The following is a 13282-nucleotide window of genomic DNA, read 5'->3' on the forward strand; positions in this document are numbered from 1 at the left end:
CCCCCCCCCCCCCCCCCCCCCCCAGTTTCAGATCCTGAAAGGTTTTGTTTCCTTTAAGAAGGAAAGATGCCCCAGGTAATCTCCTGGCAGATGATCTGGCCAGCCCGCCCAGACGCCACACCCACACCCCGCGAACGCCCCTCGAATGGGGCAGATGCCAAGCTCACAGCTGCCCAAAGCCACTGGGCACAGCTGGAAGGAAACTGGCAGGACGCCCCGAGGCTCAGCTGCAGAGACACCAGCTCGGCCTGGGCACACAGCGGGTGCTCGAGACGCGGCTGGCAGGTTGGAAGGCCCTCCCGGAGCAGGCCTCACGGAACCCTCCCATCCTAGCAGCAGCACTGTATTTAGAGAACTTTTCAAGGAAGCCAGCCCGTGCCCCCCATATTCCTGACTGGGGGTCCCAGAATTTGCTCAGGCCTGAAGGGGCAAGAGGAAGAGAGGCTGGCGGCCAGCACCCTGGCGGTGCATCTAGTCCTGACCGGGCCACTGCCCCCTCAGCATCGGGGCCTGTCCTCGGCCACATGGCTCACCTTCCCAGCACGCTGGCAGGGACACTCCCGCCTCAGAAGGGCTGGCCGGCCTGGCAGGTGACCATGAGTGCGCGGTGGTCAGGGAGCCCTGTCTGCCCGAGTGTGGGAAGGGGACGGCCGCCAGCGAGTCAGGAATGATATCTCCCATCTAAAAGCCCGGTCAGCGTCCCTCCTATCTCCTCCCACCTGCAGTCCCACGCAGTCAGCCAAGCATCACAAGACACGGACGTCAGCCGAGGGCCAGCACGCACACCTGTCCGCCCTGTTGGCTGCCATGATGACCCGGCCAGCCTCAGCATACAGGAACAGGTGTCCTCTGTTGCCCAGCCACCGCCACCGCCACGGCAGCTCCGGCCCCCACCAGCACAGACGCAGGGATGCCTGCCCCACCCCGCGGCCTCCCAGCACAGCGCCTCCCCCACCCACACACCCATGCCCATCTGGGGCTGCTCCCATGGGGACAGAGACCCCTTGAACAGCACAGCTGCCCCACACTGCTTCACTCACCCCAAGCATCACAGCCACTCCCAGGAAACCACTGGCTCCAAGCGCGGGGCTGCGGGTGTAGCGCCAGAGGGAAGCCAGACTGGGGAGTGGGGGGCGGGACAGAGAGCCCTCGGGTCACCATCCTGGCTCACCCGCCCAGCACGTCCCTGGCTTTCCATCCCCTGACCAGCCGCGGCCAAGCTCAGGAGCAAGCCCAGAGGTGCACCTGGCCCCTGCGGGGGTCGCTGGGGTAGGGGGGAGTGTTGGGGGGCGGGTGTGTGTCGCACGCTGTGAGTTCTCATCCTCGTCAGCACGAGCGCCCACCACACCCAGGCACTGCGTTGAGCAACGCACAGACACCATCTTGTGTAAGCCCCACAACGTGAGATGCTGCTGGGGGACTGACCTCCAGCCCCCGCAGAGTTGGGTGACACGCCCATGGCCCGCACGGTGAGCCCCCGTGGTCAGGACCCAACGCCAACCACGGGATGTCAGGGCCCGGGAGCTGTGACACCAGAGTGACCGTGTGGGAAAATGCGGTTCCTGCTTCTGTGAGCTCGGCCAGGAGGCCCTGCCTGCTGGGCCCAGGAGGGTCCGCTTTGCACCCGCCAGAGTCCGTGGGCACCAAGGAGCAAGAGGATTCCCACAGTCTCCGCGGAGAGGACAAGGTAGCTGGGGTGAGCCTGTCTGACTAGTGCCCTGCCCCCCAACGCCATGGCCACCACCACGCCTCCAGGCTCCCAGCCCCCAAGGAAGCTGCCCCTGACGATGAGAGCAGGTGGGGCCGAGGCGATAATTCATTCATCCACTCATTCATTCATTCATTCATTCCAAGCACGGCCATGCACGGATGCTCCATAGCCCCCAGGGGTTCAGCAGCGACAGAAACGCCCCCGGCCAGGAGTCTCTGCTCCACCAGAACAACCGGGAATAATCCCTCGGCCCATCTGAGAATGGTGCACATCCGCTGACAGCTCTCCCGGTAGCGTTCGTGAGGTGCCACAGAGGTGGCAGACGGGGGCCCCCTCACGACCACCACCGCGGTCCCTCGTAACGCTCACAGGCTCTGGACACCCGCCCGCCCTCACCTAGCAGACGCAGCTGGGATCTCACTGCCCTCTGTCGGCCACCTTCTCAGCAGCCCCGGGAGATGTGCGGTGGGGAGGGGGACGGACGGGCCCACCCCCAGCTCGGCCTCCTCCAGCACTTGCCTCCTCGGGGAGCCGTGAGAGCTGCGGGACAGAGGGCAGCTGCTGGACACTCGAGCGGGACAGCCCCTGGGCCAGAAGGGGACAGGTTCCCATTGTGACTTCCAGCCAGACCCCAGGCTGGTCCTCAGGAAGACCAGCAGCTGTGGTGCAATCACAGCCTGTCCCCCAGGCTCTGTCCCCCAGGCCAGCGTGCCACTAGCAGCGCGGTGATCGACTAGTCATGTCTGCCCCGGGCACCGGCCCGGATGATGGAGAGGCAGCAGGCATGGGAGAGACGCGTCTGCTGTCCTGTTAAGGACGCTTCATGGAAGGACCCGAGTGTCTGACAACGGGAGGCGTCTACACTGAGGTCCATCGGAATACACGCTGCTCAGAGCAGGCTCCTTGAGGGCGCTCGGGGCTGTCTCCCCGTCGGAGACAGGGCAGGTGGCGGCCTTCAGTCACAAAGGGGGAAGGGGAATCTACAGACGGTCACAGGGGAAGGACAGCAGCACCTTCTGCTCTGATCGCAGCCCCCCCCAGACAGACCCAACTGGCACGGCCTCCCCCACGTGTCTCCCAGAGCACCTCCACCCAGCGGGCCTCCCATCACACAGAAGAGCTGGCGGTTCCAGCCTCCCAGGGCTCCTGAGAAATGCAGGTTCTCAGGCTGTGCCCAGACCCACCGAACCAGCAGCTCTGTGGGGGGGGGGGCGCCTTCTGCGTGCACCCACCTCTGGGGTTGCTGACACCAGATGATGGCCTGGAAAGCCGGAGAGAGCTCAGAGCCCAGGCGGCACCCCACACAAGGAACCCAGCACCTCTGGGGGCCTGGGGGCTGGGCTCCGTGTGCCTTAGAGCCCCAGGGATTCCCGTGCATGGACCGGGGACTGTGAACTGGGCTGCAGACACTCCTCCGACCCCGCCATCCCTTTAGCTATGTGGCCACATACAGGACCCCCTCTCAGAACTCACGCTCTGTGTGCCACCCCCCTACCCATGTGTTCCAGGAAAGCGTGTGTCCCCATCGCCTGGGCAGCTGTCCCCACAGAGCTCTCCCCTGGGGTAGGAGACACCACACCATCTCTCACGGACTTGGTTCAGTAACCTGAGCCCAGCCGGGACCCAGGGAGTGAGTGGCAGCTCCCCTCTGCTACCACCTGCATAGCCTGGCTGTCTTCTGGCCATGACAGTGATCAGAGTCCACCTGGGGTCAGCCACCTTGCAGCTGCCAAGGCCACTTTCACACTCCACTGGTGTCTGGGGTGGACCCAGCTCTCGTCTGCGGGCTTTGCTGTTGAGGACAGAGGCCCGTGCCCTCTCTTTTCCAAATCTATGCCCAATGAGAAAATGCAAGAAGTATGGCCCCATCCCACAGCCTGGAAGGGATTTTATCCTCATCCCTATTTGCAGGAACAGAGGACACTGTCACCCCTACCCCCAGTGGGTGACCCTGGGCAGCAAGAGGCCCAAGTGGCTCAGCGTCTCACTGCAGGCACATCCAGGGCGGGGAAGGCTGGGAGGGTGACGATGGCCTGTGCTGGGCCCCACACAGGCAGAGGGCACTGCATTACTTCATCCTGTCCTTCCACAGGGAACCCAGCCCAGAGAGGGGAAGCACCTTCCCTAGGCTGCTAAGCAGTGACGGGCCTGAGCCAGACCAGGGTCTGCAGCCCCCCCTGAGCGGGCCCCAGTACAGAGAGGGGTTGTCACCTGAGTTCTGGGACCTTCGCCGTAGTCCGGGGCCGTCACTCCTGGTTCACAGACTGAAACCTGCCCTACATGGAGCTTGTCAGGTGTGCAGACTCTGAGCTCTGCCCACAACCTCGGGCCCCCATTTCTGTGGGATTTGTCAGAGAACTGCAGAAAACTGCCCTGCGTCTCACATCCTCAGTCCCAAGGACGTTCTCCTGGTCGTTGGACTTTAAAGTCACTTCTGCCGAAGGCCCAGGGGCCGAGAATGGACCCACAGCCAGACAGGAGCTACCCCGAGGACCCCAGATCCTCGACCACGCTGTGTCCCAGCCCTGGAACGGCCTCTCGTCCACGGAGGTCAACAAACCACAACAAACACAACACCCAAATGCCAGCCCGTCTGGATGCCGTAGCCGACCAGAGCTGACGACACCTTCCTGCTTTCACATTCCGTGTTCCATACGAGCAAGTGTCACATTGAGGATGGAAAAAATTACATTACCCCTAATTTCATCCCAGGGGAGTCGTCAGAAACGCTGGTCCTGTTTGTTTCTGTGCCTGAAAGCATCTGGGGGAGGAGGGGCGCGAGCAATTTGGGACCTTAGTGCTCAGGGAACAGCTCCATTTTTCTCTCGGCTCCTCAGAACGGACCTCCTCTCCCTCTAACACCTCAGATGTCGGGAGCAGCACATACCCTGCCGATAAACCCCAGCTACGGTTCTGTTCTGCTGTGGGTCAAAGGTCACGGGAAACCAGAGCCAAACAGACGAAAACTTTAATTAGTGACGAGGTTGGGCAGCCTGAGCCCTCACGGAGCCAGAAGCCTTCCTGCCCCCGGCTGGGAACACAGAATCATCCAGAAAGATACCGGGGCCGTCCTCCCAGACACCTCCAGCCTGGGCAGGTGCGACTCCTAACGCCGTCCCCAGGATGCCCGCCTACCGACCCCTGCAGCTCCGGGGAGCCAGGCCCTGAGCCCCTTCTTCCAGCTCTGAGCCCGCACCCTGCACCAGCACCAGTCACCTCAAGCGCCAACACAGTGCCTGCCAAGAGCCGACTTGGGACCCGCTTCCCAGTGCCCGGCAGCCCTGCTGAACCCCAACTCAGGAAGGGCCGCATCTCACGCCAGCTGTCGGCCCACGGCACCGAGTGTCCCATGAACCCCCTGCCGGGCGCCCCCAGCTGGTCCGTGCACTTGGGCTGTCTCCTGGGGCCCACAGACAACCATGGCAGCTTCTCTCTCCCCGACGTGCCCACAGCGCTGGCAGCGCGACTGTGGCGACACCAACCCTCGTGTGGCCAGCAGAACGGCCCACCTTCTTCACCCACGTGACCCCACGTGAAACACCAGCGCGTGGAACAAAGGGCACGCTGCTCTGTTCTGGGCTGTCGGGCCCAGAACCCCCTTCGACCAACCGCTGCCCGGCCCCTCACCGCCTGAGAACCTCCGAGGGGCCCCCGGGTTCCACGGGGCACCGTCTGAGAAACACCCGAGCCTCATCCCCAGGACGGCATGGCCGAGCAGACCGCCCGCCGCGCCCCTACCTGGAGGCCGCGATCTCCGCCTTCTGCTTGGCGATGGTGGCAGCCCGCTCGGCGGCCTCCACCGCACGGTCCACCTTCTCGCGGATCTTGCTGGCGCGCAGCGGGATGAGGTTCTTGCGCTTGCCGCTGACGAGCACGTTCTGCTTGTACTTGCCCTCCTCCTTGGTGCCGTCGGGGAAGGTCATGCAGCCATAGCCGTGCCGCCGGTTGCCGGCCCACTCGCCCTCGTACTTGAGCCCGTCCGAGCGCTGGCTCACGCCGAAGCCCGAGCGCTTGTCGCTCTTCCACTCGCCCACGTAGGTCTCGGTGGTGGTGGCGTCGATGTCGTCCTCGATGACGGCCAGCTCGGCCTCGCCCTCGCCCAGGCTGATGGTGGAGTGGATGTCGCTGGCCGTGGAGCTGACGGTGCTCATGCCGGCCTCGCTACGGAATGAGCTCTGCTTGCTGCGCTGGCTGGCCAGGCTGCTCTTGGACTCGGACTTGCGCAGCTTCAGCCCGCTCAGCAGCGAGCGCCGGAACAGCCCCTTCTTCTTGCTCTTGAGGATGTCGGAGTCGCTGTGGGCCACGAGCACGAAGCCCCCTCGGGACACGGCCGGGCTGCCGGCCACCGCCGGGGAGGCGTCGGGGTGCAGCGCGGCGCCGTTGGTGTGCTCGCTGCGCAGAGAGTTGATGGACGTCCTCAGGGGCGAGCGGATGACCGCCGCCATGCCGTAGGGGACGCTCTGCCGCACACCGTAGCCTTGGCGCATGCCGCCGACCCACTGGCCCTGGTAGGTCCCTGCAGAGACAAAGGAGAGAGGGGTGAGCCCCGGAGGGCGACGGGACACAGCGGGCCCGGCCTCCATGGTTCTGTCTGGGAACAACCTGGTGAGGTTTGCTTGGAGGCCGACAGGCCACAGTGTTTTCATGATTAAAGCACCGATGGTCTTTGGTAAAGACACTTCCGCCCTGCTTCCCACGGTTGCCCTTCATTCTCTTAGAAGCTGGGGAGGGAAAGGGAAGGTGTGTCAGAGTCTGACGCAGTCAGGAGTGAACTGGAGAGCCCCCACTGCACGCGGGCAAAGGGGAGGAACACAGCAGAGGAGAAGGAAGCACATGCTACTGAGGGGCCCCGAGCAGTCACGGGGCCCAGGAGTCCAGCCCAGGGACACAGATCCGGGCTACTAACCCGGTGTGAAGAGGCTGCCCTGGGAGTAAGTTCCCAGTTGCTGGAGGCATCCAAGAAGGGACTGGAAGCAGTAAGAGGGGACATCTTAAGCACTTTGGGAAGCGAAGGCATTGCAACTAGCAGACCTGACATCCCCAAAAGAATCAAAAGTAGAAACTCGAAGAAGTATTTGCACACCCATGTTCACGGCAGCATCATTCAGAACAGCCAACAGCTGGAAACCCAGGTGTCCAGCGATGGACGAATGCATACATAGAATGGGGTCCATCCACACAATGGAATATCATTCAGCCACGAAACTGACACCCACTACACCATGGGTGCACCTTGAGGACTCGGTGAAACCAGGCAGGCTCAGGAGGACAGACACCACGTGAGAACCTTGACATAGGCCCCCCCAATAGTCAAGTTCAGAGACAGACGAAGGGCAGGTGTCAGGGGCTGGGAGAATGGGGAGTTGTTCTCTAATGGGGTCAGTTTCTATTTGGGGTGATGGAGACGTTTTGAAAGTAGATAGAGATGATGGTAGCATGAGACCATGAATATAATGCTACTGAGCTGCCTAAAGTGTGGTTAAAACTGCAAATTTTACGATATATAGAATATCTTCCCACAACAGAATAAAAAGGAAATATAAATCAACTTTAAAACCAGGCTCATGTCCTTGCTCTATTTACTGGTTGTGTGATGGGAACCTCTCTGACCCTCAGTCTCTTCATCTGTAGGAGTCTGAAAGCCCTCATGCTGTAAGTCACTGGGAGAAGAGAACGGGCTCTCAGTGTGGAGTCCACCCGACGTTCCTACACTGACGGCCAGGCCTCAGCCGGGCTCCAAGGAGGGGCTCCCCACCCTGGGAGGGCTTTTCCAACACACTGTTACAGGGGCCGTAAACCAGAAACTCACCCATATACAGGTTTTATTTGTCCCACGGTGTTTTTATAAAAGATGAATTGCCAACATTTCAAAATCAAGATGTTTCACATAAAAGTTCAGCTCTTCTTTGTCCTAAACAATTATAGGATCTGGCAACCCATGAACTTTGTTCTCAGATGGCAAAATGGAGTGGAGTCCAGCAGCAGCTGCCTCTTCTAGACCGGGTGCTCCTGCCAGTTTGCCCCACTCCCCACTACTCCCTACTGTCTCCCACCCAGGCCCTCTCCTGCACGTGCTTGCCCCACACCAGAGGTAAGACACAAACCAAGCGTGGAATCCAGAGGATTCCATGTGGCCCCAAAGGACTCCAGTGATGTGTCACTCCCCATCACTGTCACCCACAACCCCAAGTCAGAACAAGTCACGGGCTTGTCTGAGACCCTATCCACACAGCCTGCCCTTACTCAATCCCCACCCCTGCCATTCAAATCCTACCCAATCTGACCCAGCTGGCACCCCCTCCTCAGTAACGTCTCCCGGTGCCGCAGCCCATGGAGCTGACCGCACGCCCACACGGGACCCCCGGCATCTGGGCCAATATCCGCATTCTGCAGCCGACTCTGGGGACGCCCGGCTTTGCAGGACAGTCTCCCTGCTCCACCGGGTTATAAGCTCCCCAGAGGGGGAGGGCCTCGTGTTCTGACACCTTGTCCTCCTCACGACCAGTGCCTGGCCTCGGTGGGGGGAGATGTGGCCTGGCAAGCGGCCAGGACAAAGGACCTGGGAGCCCTTTGCTCCAGCAGACAGCAGCCTATCCATGGAACCAGTGACCCACAGGCAGGTGCTTTCTGGAAGCAGAGCCTGAGACCGGTGTCCTCCTGAAACTGTCGCCGAGAGAGGGCAGAGCCGAGCCGGTGTGGTCGCAGCTGCACGCGCCCTTCAGCCCGACCCCGTGGGATTCATCCCACCCCGAGGTGAGGACTTCGGCACCCCCAACACTGCTGGGTAGGGGTGTGCCCTGTGGGGAGGCAGTCCTGGGCCCCCTGCCCAAGTGCAGAGGCAGACTCAGAGCAGCAGAGTGCTCCCCACCTGCTCCCCTCCTCCCACCCCTGCCCTGACCACGAGCTCTTCCTGCCTCGGGCTGCCTGTGCCGGGCAGTGGGCACCCACCCCCGGGGGGGCACCCACCCGCCCCACGGAGTCCACTGCACCCCTTCCCAGACTCAACCTGGCTGTAAGCAGGGGACACTCATGGGGGCAGGACAGAGGTGAGGTGACTGACACTCCAAATGCCCAGTGTGGCCCACGTTGGGACAGAGACCCCGTGGCTGGCACCAACTGGGCGTGTGAGGAGGAACCCGGGACCAGGCGCAGCGGGGGTGGGGAGGCCTGGGGCAAGCGGGCCCGGTCAGGCAGGCAACCTGCTGCCCACACAGCGGCCCTCCTGTCCCAGTTCAGGCTGCAAACGGGCTGCCATTGCAGGGACTCTCTCCCCTAAACCTAAGGTGCCCTTCTACTTGTGGCTTGGGGACAGAACTGTGAGATACGGCACAGGACGCCGGGTTGAAGCTGGGTCTCACATGCACAAGGAATCTGGGGAAGAAACCGGGACGTCTTTATACAGGAGCCTTGGGTGATGGTCTGAAATTTGAGTTCATTTGCTGAATCTGGCCCTCGGGCGGGGACCCTCCATGAGGACACCCCGGGTTTTGCAGGGGGGGCAGGAAGGATGGCAGCCCCCCCAAACCGCAGGACTTCCTGGGAGGGAAGGGAGGCCCAGCCCCTGCCCCCACACCCCTCCTTCCCCTCAGAGGAGCCGGAGGCTTGCAGACAAGGAAGTTAGGGTGTCACCGATGTGCAAAGTGAGGTCCGTCCACACAGCGGAGTATCGCTCAGCCTTAAAAAGGAATTCTCACGCCTGCCACAGCACACACGGGCCTGGCAAACACGACGCTCCGTGAAACCAGCCCGTCCCTGTCCCAACGGGGCAAACACGGGACCGTTCCACTCACGCGAGGCCCCTGGAGGAGCCGGATCCACGGAGACGGGAGGTGGACGGGGGTGCCGGGGGCACGGAGCTCCCGTTCGGGGAGATGAGGGTGAAGCTCTGAAGGCGGACGGTGCGATGGCCGCACGGCACGAACGCGCTGCGTGCTGCTAACCCACGCACTTTAGGACGGTTAAGGTGGTCGAGTTCACGCACATTTGGCCAAATTTAAAAAAATGAAAACTGTGAAGGCAGTCCCAGGAGCTTCACGCATAGCCTGGTAGAGGCCGTGATGGGCAGGGGCTAGGGGAGCCGTCGGAAGTGGGACAGACCTGGGTTCGAGTCCCAACCCCACACTTGCTGCATCTGTGACCTTGGGAAAGTCTGCTTTAGCCTCCACGTCCTCCTCTGTAAGATGGGGAAGACGGCCGTGCGGGCACGGAGGTGGGAACAGGAACAGAGCTTGGAAAGGTCATCAACACTCACAGTAACTCTTGCTCATCCAAATTTAGGGAGCCGGCAGCATCTCACTTTGCAGGTGAGGGAAGGAGGCCCTCCCAGGGCAGGATCCGAACCCATGGCTCAGCACGCTTTCCCCGCTCCCCAAGCACCTGTGTCCTGCCACACTGGCCTTCCACGAGCCGCACAACTCTGCTGGGAGGGGCAGCGTGGCCAGGTCACACCACGGCCTCTGCAAACCTCAGTGCCCACAGCAGCGGAGCGAAGGCACCCACTCGGGCCTGAGCTCTGGGGCTCTTGCCCTCACTCTCTTAAACAAAAAAAGAGTGGTTAACTTCACATTATGTGGATTTCATATCAATTTTTTAAAAAGAATGTAAAGATTGGCAGCAGAGAAATGAACGGAAACACAGTGAATATAGGATTCCAAACTCCCAAAACTAGGCAAAAGTAGAGATGATGGAGTTCTGGGGCTCTGAGAAGAGACATTACAGAGTTAAAGTCCTACAGCCAATGGGTCCAGGCCGAGAGGGGCCAGAGCCCCCAGCAGGTGCACCGCAGGTGAGGCTGCCTGAGTCCGATCTGGCAGCCTGGGGTGATAACCGAGCCCCCCTCCCCTGCCAGGCCCCCACTAGGTAAGCTGCATGCACATAACGCGCTGGGCGTGGCTGGAGCCCGCGGTTCGGTTGTCCGAGCGTGTTTGCTCCCAGTGGGAACTCATGTCTGAGGCTGTGGCCGATGTCGGTAAGAAACGGGATTCGACATCGCGGAATCTGCAGACCAGCTCTGCTGAGACCTGCCTGGGAGCACAGCCTCATCGCTCGGCTGCAAAGAACGGGTAGGAATCAAGAAAACAGACCCCAGACAGGCCGTGGGGAGGCGGCTTCCCAGAAGGGAGGCTCCCACCCTCCACCCTCTGCCCTCCCTCCCAGCCTCCTCCCTGCGCTAGTCCTCCGCCTTCTCCTTGCTTACTGGGGCTGGCGGGGTGGGGGGACAGGGTTCAATTCAAGCCCCCCGATTCCCAATGTTGTGTGAATCCAACTGGTTATTCACAGAACATTAAATCCAGTGTTTTGTTGTTTCATTTGACACCCCACGCAGCCTGTGTGTGAAAAGGCAGAGGCCAACATGCCCAGTTCGAGGGGAAGGCCAAGTGGGCCTGACAGGTGCTGTCCCTTAGGATGCTGGAAGGGCCCCCAGAGCAGATAACTTCCTGTGTGCACTTGCACCCTGACCCCGGGCTGCCCCTCACAGAAAGACACCCAGATGCGGATGGATCGCTGGGGGGTATGCCTGCTTCCCTCCAGGTAAGCTCAGGACGCAGGTGACCTGCTCATGGATTCCGCCGCCCCCTCCCCTGCCCATCACAATGAAGATAATGGACAGACCCCTCCATCCCATCACCCGAACTTGGAATCAGGAGATCCAAGGGGACGGCAGGTGAGCGAGCCAACTGCCCTGAACCTCGCTCATGAAATGCCATCCAGAGCCAGCGAGCCTCCCGTGCAGGGAAGAGCCCACCAGACAAGGCCAGCAGGGGGGTCTCACGCTTAAGCAGCAACAGCGTTCCCCCCATGGGGCGTGCCAAACCCTCCCTGACCTCCTGACTCAGGGGGCGCAGCCTGAGCTGCATTCCTAACAAGCGCCCCGGGGAGGAGGACACTATGCTTGGGACCCCACGGAGGTTCAACATCTGGTGTGGCCCCCGTGGGCCGATGCCACAGCCCGCTGTGCTCTCCCCTCCAGAAGCCTCCCACCCCACCTGGACGGGCCTGCCTCCTACAGGGCCATCCCCTCCTGGGGCGCCGGGCGCAGCTCTTCCCCTCCTGTCACAGGTGACTGGACCCCAGACTGTGGCTACCTTCTCCCTCTAGACGTCGGCCGGGAGGTGAGGAAGCCTGCGTGACTGCCTCCTGCCAGGGGAGGAAACAGAGACGCAGCCAGGGTCTTCTTCCCCAGAGTAAGACACAGAGGTGGGAGCTTCTCCAGGGCTCTTCCCCGGGACACCCCTCACTCCTCCTAGGGAGCGCATGTGTCCCTTGGGCCCAAACACTCCCTAAGATACCCCAGAACCACCCGTCTGTCCTCAAGGTGTCTGTGCGCCCCAGGACGTGTCAGACTGGCCGTGAGAGCCTCACGCTGAACCGGTGTCACCCTGCAAGTAACAGACGTTATTTACAAAGCTCCCGGCTCCTCTGTCCTCGGGTGGACAGAACACCCTGCGTCCCTGCCGTTATTTCTGGGGCTCCCGGCTCCTCTGTCCTCGGGTGGACAGAACACCCTGCACCCCTGCCTTCATGCCTGGGGGGTAAGGGAGACGCACAGAGGCCCCTCCCTCCATCCTTGCACCCCTGCCTTCATGCCTGGGGGGTAAGGGAGACGCACAGAGGCCCCTCCCTCCATCCTTGCACCCCGGCCTTCATGCCTGGGGGGTGGGGGAGACGCACAGAGGCCCCTCCCTCCATTCTTGCACCCCGGCCTTCATGCCTGGGGGGTGGGGGAGACGCACAGAGGCCCCTCCCTCCATCCTTGCACCCCGGCCAGGCTGGGTGCACAGGGGGCCGTCTGACCAGCAGGAGGACACACCAAGGAGTCAAACTGCGCCCGTGTTTCCACACACGGGGCCAAGCCCAGAACCCTCAAGCCAGGCAGGGCCCTGAAACAGGGAAACTACTGCTTCCCACCCGCCCCTTAACATGAAAGCCATCGGCTTTCTTTTCTTTTCTTTTGAGGAAACCACAGTTCCAGGTGCGAACTCTGACTTGTGGAATTCACGGCAGCCAAGAAGCCAGAGTAGCCAAGGGTCCACGGACCGATACGCGGATAAAGAAAACGTGGCCTACGCACACTACGGAACGCTACTCAACCCTAGGAGGGAATCCAGACTCGTGCCAGGACCCGGGTGAATGCTCGGGACACTGCGGAGAACGGCCGACACGGAAAGTTAGCTACTGTGCAGTTCCACTTACAGGAGATACTTAAGTTAAAACCCAGGACGGAAAGTAGGACGGGGGGTGCCAGGGCTGGAGGGGCGTGGTTAACGGGAGCAGGGGATTTTAGAACAGCTTTCTGGACGGACGGTGGAGACGGCTGCACGACGCTCTGTATTCAATACCAGTGAACTGTATGCTTGAAAATGGTGAAAACGGTAAATTCTATGTGGTCTTTGACCACAAGAAGAAGTAGAAGGCTGTTAGTCTGGGTCCTAACCCAGTCGTTCCTGTAAGAAGGGGGGAGGGGAGAAAGCAGGGGTGTGGGCACAGGGGAACACCCGTATGAAGAGGCGGTGAGAGGGGGGCCACCTGCTCCCCAGCAGAGCGGCCTGAGAAGAGCCCAACTTGCTGGGA

At 61.5% G+C, this 13282-nt stretch overlaps 1 protein-coding gene across 1 annotated transcript in view; it reads right to left on the reverse strand.

Annotated features, from left to right (window-relative positions):
- Positions 1 to 13282, reverse strand: part of JPH3 (junctophilin 3) — a 79465-nt gene that overhangs the window by 44421 nt on the left and 21762 nt on the right. The window contains exon 2 of the mRNA XM_040633206.1: positions 5450 to 6227. Coding sequence (XP_040489140.1) covers positions 5450 to 6227 — 778 coding nt within the window. The remainder of the gene's footprint in view (positions 1 to 5449; positions 6228 to 13282) is intronic.

The sequence above is a fragment of the Ursus maritimus genome, unplaced genomic scaffold, assembly GCF_017311325.1.
Source record: "Ursus maritimus isolate PB19 unplaced genomic scaffold, ASM1731132v1 scaffold_19, whole genome shotgun sequence".
Taxonomy (NCBI): domain Eukaryota; kingdom Metazoa; phylum Chordata; class Mammalia; order Carnivora; family Ursidae; genus Ursus; species Ursus maritimus.